Consider the following 12395-nt stretch of genomic DNA (forward strand, 5'->3'; position numbering starts at 1 on the left):
AAAAAAAATACCCCGAAAAACAGAAAAAATTACCACAAAAAAAATACCCCGAAAAACAGAAAAAAAAATACCCCGAAAAACAGAAAAAAAAATACCCCGAAAAACAGAAAAAAATACCCCGAAAAACAGAAAAAATTACTCAGGAAAACAGGGCTTTTTTATTTGTCAAGTGAATGCAATACGCTTCCGTATATTTTTACACCTCAGTTACAAACATGGTAATTCATTTTGATAGACTGACGGTTCTGACGTCAGCCACAGGGGGGCGACATGACCGTGTGCGAGGCGGAAGCAGTTTCCTGTCAGCTGACACATTTTGTTTTGGTCCTCCTCCTCCCAGCTAAAGTCTAGCTAGCTCCCCATCATCCATCTGTGTCTCCACGGCCGCATTTTCTTCCACAGCAAACAGACATGAAGAAGTTTTTCGAGGACATAAAGAAGGACATGAAGTTTAAATCTGCGGGACCCGGGAAGAAACTGACAGAGGACACCAGGTGACAAACTTTTACCTGCTGCTACAGCGCTCGAGCTAGCCACACAGCTACCTGGCTAACGGCTGCTAACAGCTAGCTGCTGGTCATTAATGGTTATTGAGCCACTGTTAGCATGTCATAAAGCTAACCAGAACTGATAAGTGATTTTCACCGTATGTCAGGAGGTGTTTCGCGGGCTAACTGTCTCCTCCCGTCAGCTACTAGCTTATATAACATGATGTAAGGCGGCCAGCTAATTTCAGGGTAGCTAACAGTTAATCCCTGAACAATCTTGTTTAGCTTTACTAGTACTTAAGACAACCGACCAACTACTGACGAGAAGAAGGCTGCCTGTTTCTCTGACGTGTGGATAGTGTTGTTGTTTGCATGGTTTGGGAGTTTATCGATGTTCCTCAGCTCAATATCATCTTGTCATGACACATCAGGACCGTTTAAAGGCTGTCATGTCTTTAGCATTGCTATTTTTAACCAGGTCAGATGTTGAGTGTGTGTTTGTGAGTCAACATGTTGAGATCACCCACTTACAGCTAATAGCCTCCTGATGTTACACTCATTGGATCCAAGCCCTCAGATTTGCCATGAAGACAGATCTCTTGACTTCAGACAATGATATCTCCACATTGGTTGAACGATTTATTATCAATCAAACTGCATCTGAAACACCCATCTGCCTTTGTGCTTTTGCAGTTTGAACTGTGAAGATAGCCTCTACCAATCTCTGACAATGTTGGTTTACAACAAGAGACATATATAAATATTTATCATTATTTAAATCACTGGGAAGGCAGCTGTAAAGTGTGTTTAAGTGCTATACTAAGAGCTGGGGAGCAGAGGATCTTGGGGACAGAGATTTGAGGCCCAATGTGGAGCTACAACAACAACAACAACATGTCTCTTCTGTTCTCGTTACACTGTAGTACCAAGCCCGAGGTGGTGCAGGGCAGCTCCAGTGCCAAGCATAATCGCTATGCTCCCAGCGAAGGATCCCAGAGGGCTGGAGCTGCTGCCCTGGCCAGGATTGAGCAGCATCAGCGGCCGAAGGTCCACACCTCTCAGGACGCCATCAGGAACCAAGGTGAGACAAATTACACCTCATCTCACATTAGTGTTTCTTACATGAGAGGCTTGGGGTGGTTGAGCCCAAATTAAATCTGTATTTATGGGCTGACCTTTGCTATCATGTCAATTTTAGAAAGTAATATGAGCGTCAATCCAGTGCTGTTATCATTCATAGAATTTGTCCTCAAATTGTCTGATAGTTGTGGTCTTCTGTTGTACAGTCAAAAACGGCTATCCTCTTATCTTGAAAACTACTTACTCACCATAAAGGAGCCATTTTTAAAAGCTTGAATTTGCTTTGTAGAAAATACATATTATAGTATTGACTACTGGACAGCTTGGATTACTTATTAATATCAGCCAGGTCCTGATGGTTTGAGGTTTTTATCAGTGCCTGTACAATCAGGTCGGATCATTTAGTTTTTCTCTGCGCTGCTTGTCGTAAAAGTAAAGTGGTTTTCACTCGGTTGCTGCTCATTCATTTACTTCTGGTGCCACAATATCAGCATTCACCCCCACATGAGGATTTGTCATTTTTTGAGTTTCGCCTCTCAGAGCGTACTCGAGGCACAGATGAGGAGCAGAACGCTATCATTTTTCCAAACGACTTTCGATCAGTCTGGCTGCTTTTCCATAGAAACAACACACCCTGCGATTCAGTGCTGGGTCTGACCTGTGTAACGGCAGCAACAGAAAGTTTGCTTCCACTCAACTGCAGCAGCAGCTGGTCCTCTAGTCCATCGATCCGATCAGCTGTGTTCAATCCAACCACAGATTGATTGAAAGGAAGTCTTGACTGTGACGACCCCGCGACTCAAACTTAACAAACTGCTGCTGAGGAATAAAATCAAACTGTGCTGTGTTCACAGAGTTTGATTAAAGAATACAAATGTTGTTTTCTGTTGCTGGTGATCTCCTGCCATTTTAAGACGCTGGTTATTAGAAAAAAGACATAATTGCACGTTTTTCTGTATTTGCTTGTAGTGAAAAGAGAACTGGAGGCGGAGGCAGCTGCACTGGCTGAGAAACAAAAGGCAGATGAAGCAGAGGTGTGTACGACGGTGATTTGTTTGGTTAAATCAAGGTTTCTAAAGTGACACCATTAAGATAACGCTTGGCTCACAGTGATCAATATTTAGTCTGACGATATTGGTGAATGACAATTCTTTCCAGGGAGCCAAAGTGCCGTTGAAAGATCCCGCCATTCTCTCAGTGTCAGGTGTGTATTTCACCTGTCCGCTAACTGGAGCCACATTAACTAAGAGTGAGAGGGAAGTACGCATTAAAGAGGCCATTTTGATGGTACGTCTGAAGATACTGTCACTTGTTGTTGTAGCTTGAATTAGAATGTGTTTGCAAAATAATAAAACTGAATATGACTGCATGTTTTTCCACTGAGTGTTGTTGATTAAACGTGCTCTGTTTGTCCCGTCAGCGGTTTGAGGAGGATGCAGTCGAGGCCTCAGTTATGATGATTCACACATTCAACAAAGACAGAGAGAAAGTGAAGGCTGCTGTGGACATCATAAGCAAGTGAGACGCTCGGCACGGTTGATCATCACACTGACTCTGACTTTAGCTTTTGAGCTGTTTTCTACAGTTGTCACAGAGTTAAATATCTCCAATGATGTTGTGTCAACAGGTATATTGAGAATATATGTAAGAATCCCACAGAGGAGAAATACAGGAAGATTAAACTCAGCAACAAGGTGTACCAGGTGAGTTTGAAACTGGGGCCTCTCAGTACTGTGGACCTCATCCCTCTGACTGTAAGGAGGATTTTTTCCCATTTCTTTGATATTATTCCCCCTTTGGCTTTATTTCAGGAGAAGGTTCGTTGTGTGGAGGGCAGCAGAGAGTTCCTGGAGGCCCTGGGCTTCACGAGCATTATGCTTCCTGTGGACGGTCAAGGTAAATTAATTAGTGTCTTATCAACATGTTGTTGCCACAGTCAACAGATCATTTAAAAAGTCAATATAAGTCAATCTTTCATTAATGTTCAGTCAGTTGTCACATATTCCGATATGTGCTCGCCTTCCCTGGAGTTTAGAGGAGGAAGAGGAGTTCCTGGTGTTACTAGAGCACAGTCCTGATGCCCTGGAGTTGATGAAGGAGCGGAGGGATCGTCTCCAGAGAGGAGAGCCCGTCAGAGCTCAGCTGGACAGACAACCTCAAGCATTCAGATCCTCTCCCAACGCCCAACGCTTCGAGCTGCCGCCAGAATTCTACAACCTGACAGCAGAGGAGCTCAAGAAGGAGCAACAGCAGAGGTACAGACTCGAAGTTATTGGAACTTCATTTATTAATTGATCCACTAGTACACACATTGAAATAGAAAATTAATGCATTTTTCTTCTCTGACTGTGGCAGTGATGCCTGGATGGTGAAGATCAGTATCTGACTCTTAACATCTGCATTTTCTTTTTTGAGTAACACTGTCTGTCAGTGTGGGATTATGCAGCCCTGAGTCATTGTGCCCGATTAAATCTTGCACAAACATTACTCAAGTGTTGCAAAACAACCACAAACATGTCTGCACATCAAACTTGTTAGTTGTGGCTTGTGTTTCACCCTGTACCCTGTCACAGGCCAGATTTGGCCGTGGCCCATAAGTTGAGTATCACTGCAGTAGAGGTTGACCCGGCTGCGATTAACAGAATGACAGAAGACAAGAGCGGATGTAAATGACCATGATTGTTAACACCCTCAAACACACTCATCAGTAATGTATGATAATGGATCCCTTCAGTCCTGCCCTGCCTCATGTGCTCCCTGGGAGCCTCTGGCCTTTAAAGACCAAACTGTGCACACCTCCCTAAAATGTGGTCCGGTGCTGTTTGTCCATCATCATGTTAGATAACCTGCATGTCTGTGTGTGTGTGTGTCTCTCTCAGGAGTGAGTTGGTGGAGAAGAACGCCATGCTGCGCACTAAAGCCATGAGGGAGAAAGAGGAGCAGAGGGAGAGAAGGAAATACAACTACACCCTGCTCAGGATCAGACTGCCTGATGGAAACCTGCTACAAGGTGAGAGCCTCTGTTTAAAGTCAACTCAGAACAGAACGAAACACAAAGTTCAGTGATTCAGTAAAGATGATGTGTGACTGCAGGGACCTTTTATGCGTGGGACCGGCTGCCTGTGCTGTTTGCGTTTGTACGGGAGTCCTTGGTGGACGGCTGGCAGCCCTTTGACCTCATCGCTCCTGGAAATCAGAAACTAAAAGAGTCTGAGGAAGTCGCTCTTGCAGAGTGTAACTTGGTGAGTTGAAACCACAATTGTGTCATGAAACTGCCCCACATAAAATAATGCATCTAGATTACAGCTTCAGTCACCTGTTAACCAGTTAATGATGAGGCCGGTGACATACTTCATTTTTCTGCCGTAAACAAATCTGACAAAAAGACTGCAGACTGTGTTGGTTCTACTAACAAGTGCTGCCATGTTTCTCGGGGCCATAGATCCCTTTGTTGTCCAGCTGTCACAAACACACATTAGCCAGATCATTTCACTGGGTGACACGCTCCTTCACATTACCATGAACACACACTGTAGTGTATTTTGTATCAGTCCCACATGCACACCGTCCTGATGCTGTAAATAAATACACACGAGAACACCAAGTGTGTATTCATCCACTGCTGAAAATAGTCCCAACAGATGTTGTGTTTGCACCTGTTTGAGCAGTGTTTGCTACAATCGAGTGCACAGCTGTTTAGGAAACCACTTCATCTTTTTAAAAATGAAAGTGCTTGTTGTTTAGTGAGCCGGTAAGTGATGAAAACTACAAATACAAGCTTTCTGCGTTGTATTTAAATACAGCAGAGGAGCAGAGTGAGGCAAGGACAAAGGAAAGGGCAGCGAGTGACTCTGAATCATAAAACAAACCAAACACGTCCTACTGCTTCCAAATCTCCTCTGACTCACTGCAGCTGAAACCAGCTGACAGAAGTTAAAATTAAAACCTGTGCGGCTGCGCTTATCTGACACGTCAAACTTTACATTAATCTTACCTGCAGCTAAGATACTAACGGGTCATTTCACTCAGGTAGGAACCTTCTGAAGCAAAAAAAACCCCTCCTCCTTCGTATAATATTTTACATTGACTAGTTCTGGCTCTGCGAACTTGTGTCACACATTTGATTTGAAACAACCAGTGTAGCATCAATGATAGAAATAATGTGAGTTGCTGTCCTAATTCAAACCACGGTGTCATCCTTTATACAACCCAGTGTTAATGAATCGTCTCTGTATGTTTTTAGGTCCCTGCAGCTCTGCTCACATTTGCCTGGGACGCAGCTGTGCAGGCTGATATCGCAGCCGCAGGTGGAAAGAGCGCCACCCTCCTCAAACCGGAGCTGCTGGAAACCATTCGGACCCTGAGCTGAGCAGACGGACCGTCCCTGAACTCTCCCTGCAACCTCCCCCCTCTGGCACTGCGGGGGTGGGATTGCCCCTTTCAAATGACTAGTGATAAGTTTATTTTTACAAATGCTAACTTCAGTCAGTAGCAGTGTTAGACCAGGGGGCAAGTTCACCCTAATGCGCTTGTTTTGCTGAGCATACCCTTCTCTCTCCATGTGGGGGTGACGTCCCCTCACAGACCGTCTCAGCAGCACATTTTACTGAAGGAAACGCTACTAACAGATGTAAGGAGGAAGCAAGGACAGGTGGTCTTTTTGTTGCATCCTGAATTTACATGCTGTGTCACAAACAGACTGTGGCAGCAGCCGTCTGTGCTCTATCTATCCAGCAGTCAGCCAGTCAGGTATTCTTCATGTGGCATGTTGAGAGACCTTGTTTTAACTGTGTCGACACTTCCTCCTCTTGTTTGAAGTAAACAGTCCATCTTGCTTACACAACAGTTGGATTAGCAGTGCGTCTGTACAGTCATGTAGAGGGAGATCAGGAGTAGAGGAGCCAAGTACCTCTGGTCAGATACTGTTGACTTGTGTTGGTGTGTCGGCACCGAGCTGCTGGGTGTCTGTGCACTTGCTTTGACTTGAAATGCTATCAGTTTTGACTTTTAAGTCTTTCGTCTGTCAACTGATGGTTGTCCAGTCTGATTTGATGTGATGTGAGTCTGGCTTGCCCGTTTGTCCTCTGCTCTGCAGTGGTGTTGCACTCCTTGTTGTACAGCTGACTTCTAATTAAAATTTTAAATGTGATTTATCTGTACGTTTATGAGCACAAGCCCAAATCATAAATAAAACACAGGTTCAGTGTGACGTATTTAGGAGGATTTAGTGGTGAGGATTGAAGATTGCAACCAGCTGAAACTTTTATCGGTTAGAATTCCTGTTCAAGAGGTTTTAACCAGGAGCTGAATTATCCACAGAGGTCTCCTCAAATGGACCAGGTGATTTAAACTGGTAAAAACGCTGAAAAAAGCAGTTTCACGTTACTAATCAGTGTTTCTCAGGTGCTGTTTGGCTCCTCACAGAGGGCTGCTCCCTCAGCGCCTGCTAACGTGTGCTCACCTTTCTTCTCTGATAACTTAAGATCCAGTCGTTCAGAGAATTTTTACCGGGAGCCGAATTCTCTTCTTCATCTTAAAACACATAGTTCAAAATGACAAAAATCTAAAATGTGTATTGAAAAACGTGCCCTAAAAAGTCAATTTATGGCAGCGTCTTACAGAAAACCACAACCCTGACGCATGCACAATATGATGCCAAATGACATGGACTGTGTGACTGCAATTTCTCTGGGTTTGAAAATTATTAAAAACATTTGGGACAATGTAAAAACACAACTCGACAAACTATATAACATTTGTCTCGTGTTAAAAACACTGAATAAAACAGTTTCACGTTACAAATCAGTGCTCTCTGATGTTGTTCGGCTTGTCGCAAACGGGCCGCTAGCCACTTGATGACCTTTTTGCTCTGATAACTTCAGATCCAGATGTTCAGGAGGTTTTTACCAGGAGCTGAATCATCTCCAGAGGTCTCTTCCTCTTCAGAACAAATGGACATGTTGATTTAAACCAGTAAAAACAAAAAAAAAATCAGCTTTTTACGATGTGGTTTGCCTCATCACGGAACTGCTGCAAACTACAGTGGTCGACAAGAAAACACAAATGTCTCTATCTAGAGTCAGTGTTTGGTTTGTCCTTTCTGGGCTACTGTAGAAACATGGCAGCGCAACATGATGCTCCCTATGTCGATATAAACGGTTCATTATAAATTTACAAAACCACAATTCTCATTTTCAGCTGATTCTACATCAAAGAAAACAGACTTATTACATCATATTCCATTTTTCCTGTATATCCCTCTACGTCCTTCACACTGAACCTTTAAATTAAGGTCATACACTCATGTGGTCCCCAATATATTCAGTTTATAAGTGTTAGCCATGTGCTGACAATGTGATGGTGATTCTAATACCAAAATATTTTCTTGTATTTCAACTTTTAAGCACTTTTCAGGACTATTTAAACTTTATAAAACACTAAAGAGCGTCCTAGATGTAAAATGACAGATGTCGATCATGTGACTGTGTCCACAGTACTCTAGTGATGAATGGTTTAACGCAGACGCTCGCTGCAGAAGCTTCATGTAACCAACTCGCTCCTCTGGCATGCAGGCAGGCATGATTTACATTTCTGTTGTTAAACCTGGCAGCATGGACTCGTGTTGTCTCGATGATGGTGGTTTTTATTCATCTTTGAGTACTTGTTTGTATCAAACACATTTCCTTGAGGTAAAAAAGGGTCTTTATTTTAAACATAATGGGAATACGTAACAGTGTGATCCATAGCGCCTCCCAGCACACTGAGTGCAATGAGAAATCAAAGCTGTGTTTTAATTTACCCTAAAATTGTGTTAACTGTTTGAGATCCAGCCTTTCCCTTAAAAAGTGTCATTAGGTATGATAAATTAATTTTGGTAGTGGTTTTGTTGTGCATGAATCTATACCAGGTAAATCTGTCAAAACCAAGTATAGTTTCTCCTGTTAGTGGTCGGTTAAGATGACAACAACCTACCTCCCATCGCTCATGTCTGATACATCCCAAGTGAGTCGTACAGAAACATGTGACTGAAACAGATCTTAAAGGGGCGGTTTGGATTCTTTAAGCAGGTTTGTATAAGGTACATATCCACAGTCAGAGTATTATGTACAGCAGATGGCGGTTGGCACACCTCCATTTTGGAGAAGCAGGCAGGAGTACCGCCACTGAAGCTAAGCAATGTGCTGCTGTGAACAGGGGCAGCAGCAAGACTTGTTTTAGCCGTCAGAAGAAATCTATATTGGTTGATATGTGAGCTATATTTAAAATATTGTCTCTGCTTTACCTTGCTGTCAGAGAGCTGTTTCCACCGGAGAACTGAAGCTGTTATCTGTGCGCCAGTCATTTTACCTCACAGATCACGGGAGCTGCTGGTGTAGCGCTGCCTCGGTCAGTTTGCTTGTGTTCCTGTGTGATTTTGGTGTTAGGGTTAGTTTGGATTCATTAGAGGTCGTACACATGCTGCGTTTTTTACCGCCTGGAAAACACAAGGTCGGGCACTGGGTGCTACTTTTTTGGGCCACAATCAAGAGGTGCAGCTGTTGAAATCCTGAGTGCAGAGCTGATTGTCTTCCAGGAGCTGCTTATAAGTGTGTAGGCCTATCGTCTGTGGGACAGATGTGACGCTCTGAGTAGCCCTGCGCTAAAACTGATCACAGACTGATATTTACGGGAGAAGGGAAAGGTATCTGTTGGCTGTGATTGGTTGTTCCTCGTCACATGACGTGCAGTGTGCCCTGCTGTGTTCCAAAAGTAGAACTTGTCTACTATTTATCTTAGAGCGCAGCTGTCGTACCCTAAAAAATGGGTGCTCAGGAACGGCGTTTGAGCACGCCTGCCACACGCCTACATTGAAAACAATGAATTTGAGAATGCAAAAAACTGGGCGTGTGTATGGCCTCTTAAAGGGATAGTGCACCCAAAAATGAAAATTCAGCCATTATCTACTCACCCGTATGCCGAGGGAGGCTCAGGTGTAGCTCTAACTGCCTCTCTGTGCACCGCGCTCACACTCACTGCGAAAGCACGTGAACACACATGAAGGCGGTGCCCATGTCTCACGTAAGCGCACACGTGAGCGCGGTGCACAGAGAGGCAGTCAGAGCTACAGGCTACAATGAGGCTAAAAACAGAGTTCAAATGGCGTTTTTCCAAATAACTTTTTATGTCGGGGCTTCAGGACACTTGGATCACTACGGACGAGCAGTATGGAGATATTTTGTGGTTTCAATTATGTGTTTTTGGACGTTTGAATCTGGGGCGCCGTCAGCCTCCATTAGGTGGAGTTGTGTTGCTACCTCCTCTCCCCTTGGATCTCTGTAAGTGTTGTGAGGACTCTAAAACTTCACCTGAGCCTCCATCGGCATATGGGTGAGTAGATAATGGCTGAATTTTCATTTTTGGGTGCTCAATCCGTTTAAAGTCACACTACAAAATGAGACGAACTGCTTGAGGTAGCAGCAGCCGAGCAACTCCCATGTTCTGCAAGGTAAAATTACTCGGGTAAAAAAGGAGACAGAAAGGAGAGATAAAATGTGGCTCTTCGATCGATCTCAGCATTACGATCCAGGGAAAAACTCACCCCAGTATTTATGCAATCTGCCTGTGACAAATGTAATGTGAGGCGGACATCAGGTCAGGGCAAAAAAAATAAATAAAAAAGTGATGAGTGCAGAGCCAAGTCCAAAATGGTATTGAAGTACATTCCTCTACATTGTAGGAAGCTGAAGTGAATCCAGGTCATGGTGATAGAAAGTGCAGTATCGTAGGCAGCTGGACTTGCTTGAGTTTCTTGAAGACGTTTCGCCTCTCATCCAAGAAGCTTCTTTATGTCAACGTCTTCAAGAAACTCAAGCAAGTCCAGCTACCTACGGTTCATGAATCTCACTGGTGACCTATTATGAAGTCGAAGAGTCGTTTTTTGTTGAAGGTCGTCAAGGTCACAGCCCTGATTACAGGTAACGGTAAAGCAGTGTAAATATTCTTAAAATAGAGCACATTTAAACGGATTCTTTTTAAGTAGCTGAAATGTTTTGCTGCTGCCCCCGTCTACAGCTGTACACTTCTGTGGTTGTGCTTCTGCCTGCTTCTCCAAAACTGGACGTGTGCTGACAGACATGTATTGTAAGAAAAAACTATGGATAACTACCTCATACAGCCCCACTTAAAATAAATCTAAACTATCCCTTATAACAGTAGAAATAATTATCACCACTTTAAACCAGCATTATTATTATTAGTTGCACACCAAAACCTCATCTCAACTGTAAAATCTGATCAACAGTCACAGCATTTGTGAGGCCAAGTCGGCCATAAGCAGCATCTCTGTCCAGCACTGGCCCCACAGGTATTACATGAAGGGTGTAAATGTTTCATCAGCATTGTAAGCTTATTAAAATGATTAGTGAGCAGTTGTGTTCTGTTGCTTTTTAACCTGCCTGTAATCAAGATCGCTTGCATTGCATCATTTCTTTTGTTTAATAAACAGAATTATGAGGCGAGTGTCGGTGTTTGATCTGTGGAAAGTGAAGCTCCTGTGCAAACACTAACACACCACATACTGTACAGAGACATATACATATACAAGCATCACAGTGCTGACGCTACTGAAAAGCTTCAGCTGAGAAATGTTTCTGTTGGACGTGAAGTATTTAAAGAAACACACCAGGACCTTTATCAACAGTTGAGGCTCAGTGCATGTTTGTGAACATGTTGTAATATTTAACTGGTGAATGGTTCTTGATGCTTCACCTCAGACACCAAACACAAATTACCAGGTCAGAATGTTTAAGGCACGGTGCATTTTAAAAGGTGTTCACTCCCATCTGACCTAAATGTTTTGCACCAGTAAATCAAAAGCAACTTGTTCACCAGTTAATAAAAACTGTAGAGAAAAAATAAGTTGCTAAAATTTGTGATTGTGCTGCACGATATGCAAAAAAAAGTCATATTGCAATTTTGATATTGCGATAGCAGTACAAGTGGTGACTTTACAGGAACGTGATTCTTTCCATTTCATTTCAAACAAATATTAAAATGATGCGATATTTGCTGGGATCTGTATCAAACAAGCACGTCCCCTTAATGTCTGGAATATGATTTATTATAGTGGTATGTTGTGATCCATTTTACCTTTATTAAAAAAATGCAGCTCCTGCTCGTTGGCTGTTGCATTTGGCCATATTACTGTTGTAATATTTTTATTAAACGTGCAGCTGTAATTTGTGACAGAACTTATAAAAAAGTTGACCACTGAAGGGTCACAGTGCAACCTGGCAGCACTGAAGGTATTCTACAAAGGATGAGCAAAGATTAATAGATTTTTCTTTCTTTGAAATGTTTTGGAAACAACTGCACTGTGGTACTAATTAAAGGCAAAGACAGTGTTGAGTTTCAATGAACTGTGACTCTGTACACAGCGCTCACGTGAGACGGTGAGACACGGGCACTGCGTTCATGTGTGTTCACGTGCTTTCGCTGGCACACGTGAGCGCGGTGCACACATGAAGGCGGTCAGAGCTACAGGCTACAATGAGGCTAAAAACAGAGTTTAAATGACGTTTTTCGGGGCTTCAGGACACTTGGATCACTACGGACGAGCAGTATGGAGATATTTTGTGGTTTCAATTATGTGTTTTTGGACGTTTGAATCTGGGGCGCCGTCAGCCTCCATTAGGTGGAGTTGTGTTGCTACCTCCTCTCCCCTTGGATCTCTGCAAGTGATGTGAGGACTCTAAAACTTCACGTCGGCATATGGGTGAGTAGATAATGGCTGAATTTTCATTTTTGGGTGCACTATCCCTTTAAGGCTGCTGTGAAACTGCACCGAGG

At 43.2% G+C, this 12395-nt stretch overlaps 1 protein-coding gene across 1 annotated transcript; it reads left to right on the top strand.

The window, feature by feature from the left end:
- The first annotated feature begins 314 nt into the window (after positions 1-314).
- Positions 315-11100, top strand: ubxn6 (UBX domain protein 6). The gene is made up of 11 exons (XM_050054092.1): positions 315-494; positions 1412-1569; positions 2538-2602; positions 2727-2855; positions 2989-3086; positions 3196-3271; positions 3380-3464; positions 3604-3823; positions 4448-4578; positions 4662-4810; positions 5812-11100. The coding sequence occupies exons 1-11, from the start codon at positions 412-414 to the stop codon at positions 5935-5937; spliced, it is 1320 nt and encodes a 439-aa protein (XP_049910049.1). The 5' UTR covers positions 315-411; the 3' UTR covers positions 5938-11100.
- The last annotated feature ends 1295 nt before the right edge of the window (positions 11101-12395 follow it).

This window comes from Epinephelus moara, chromosome 10, assembly GCF_006386435.1.
Source record: "Epinephelus moara isolate mb chromosome 10, YSFRI_EMoa_1.0, whole genome shotgun sequence".
Lineage (NCBI taxonomy): Eukaryota > Metazoa > Chordata > Actinopteri > Perciformes > Serranidae > Epinephelus > Epinephelus moara.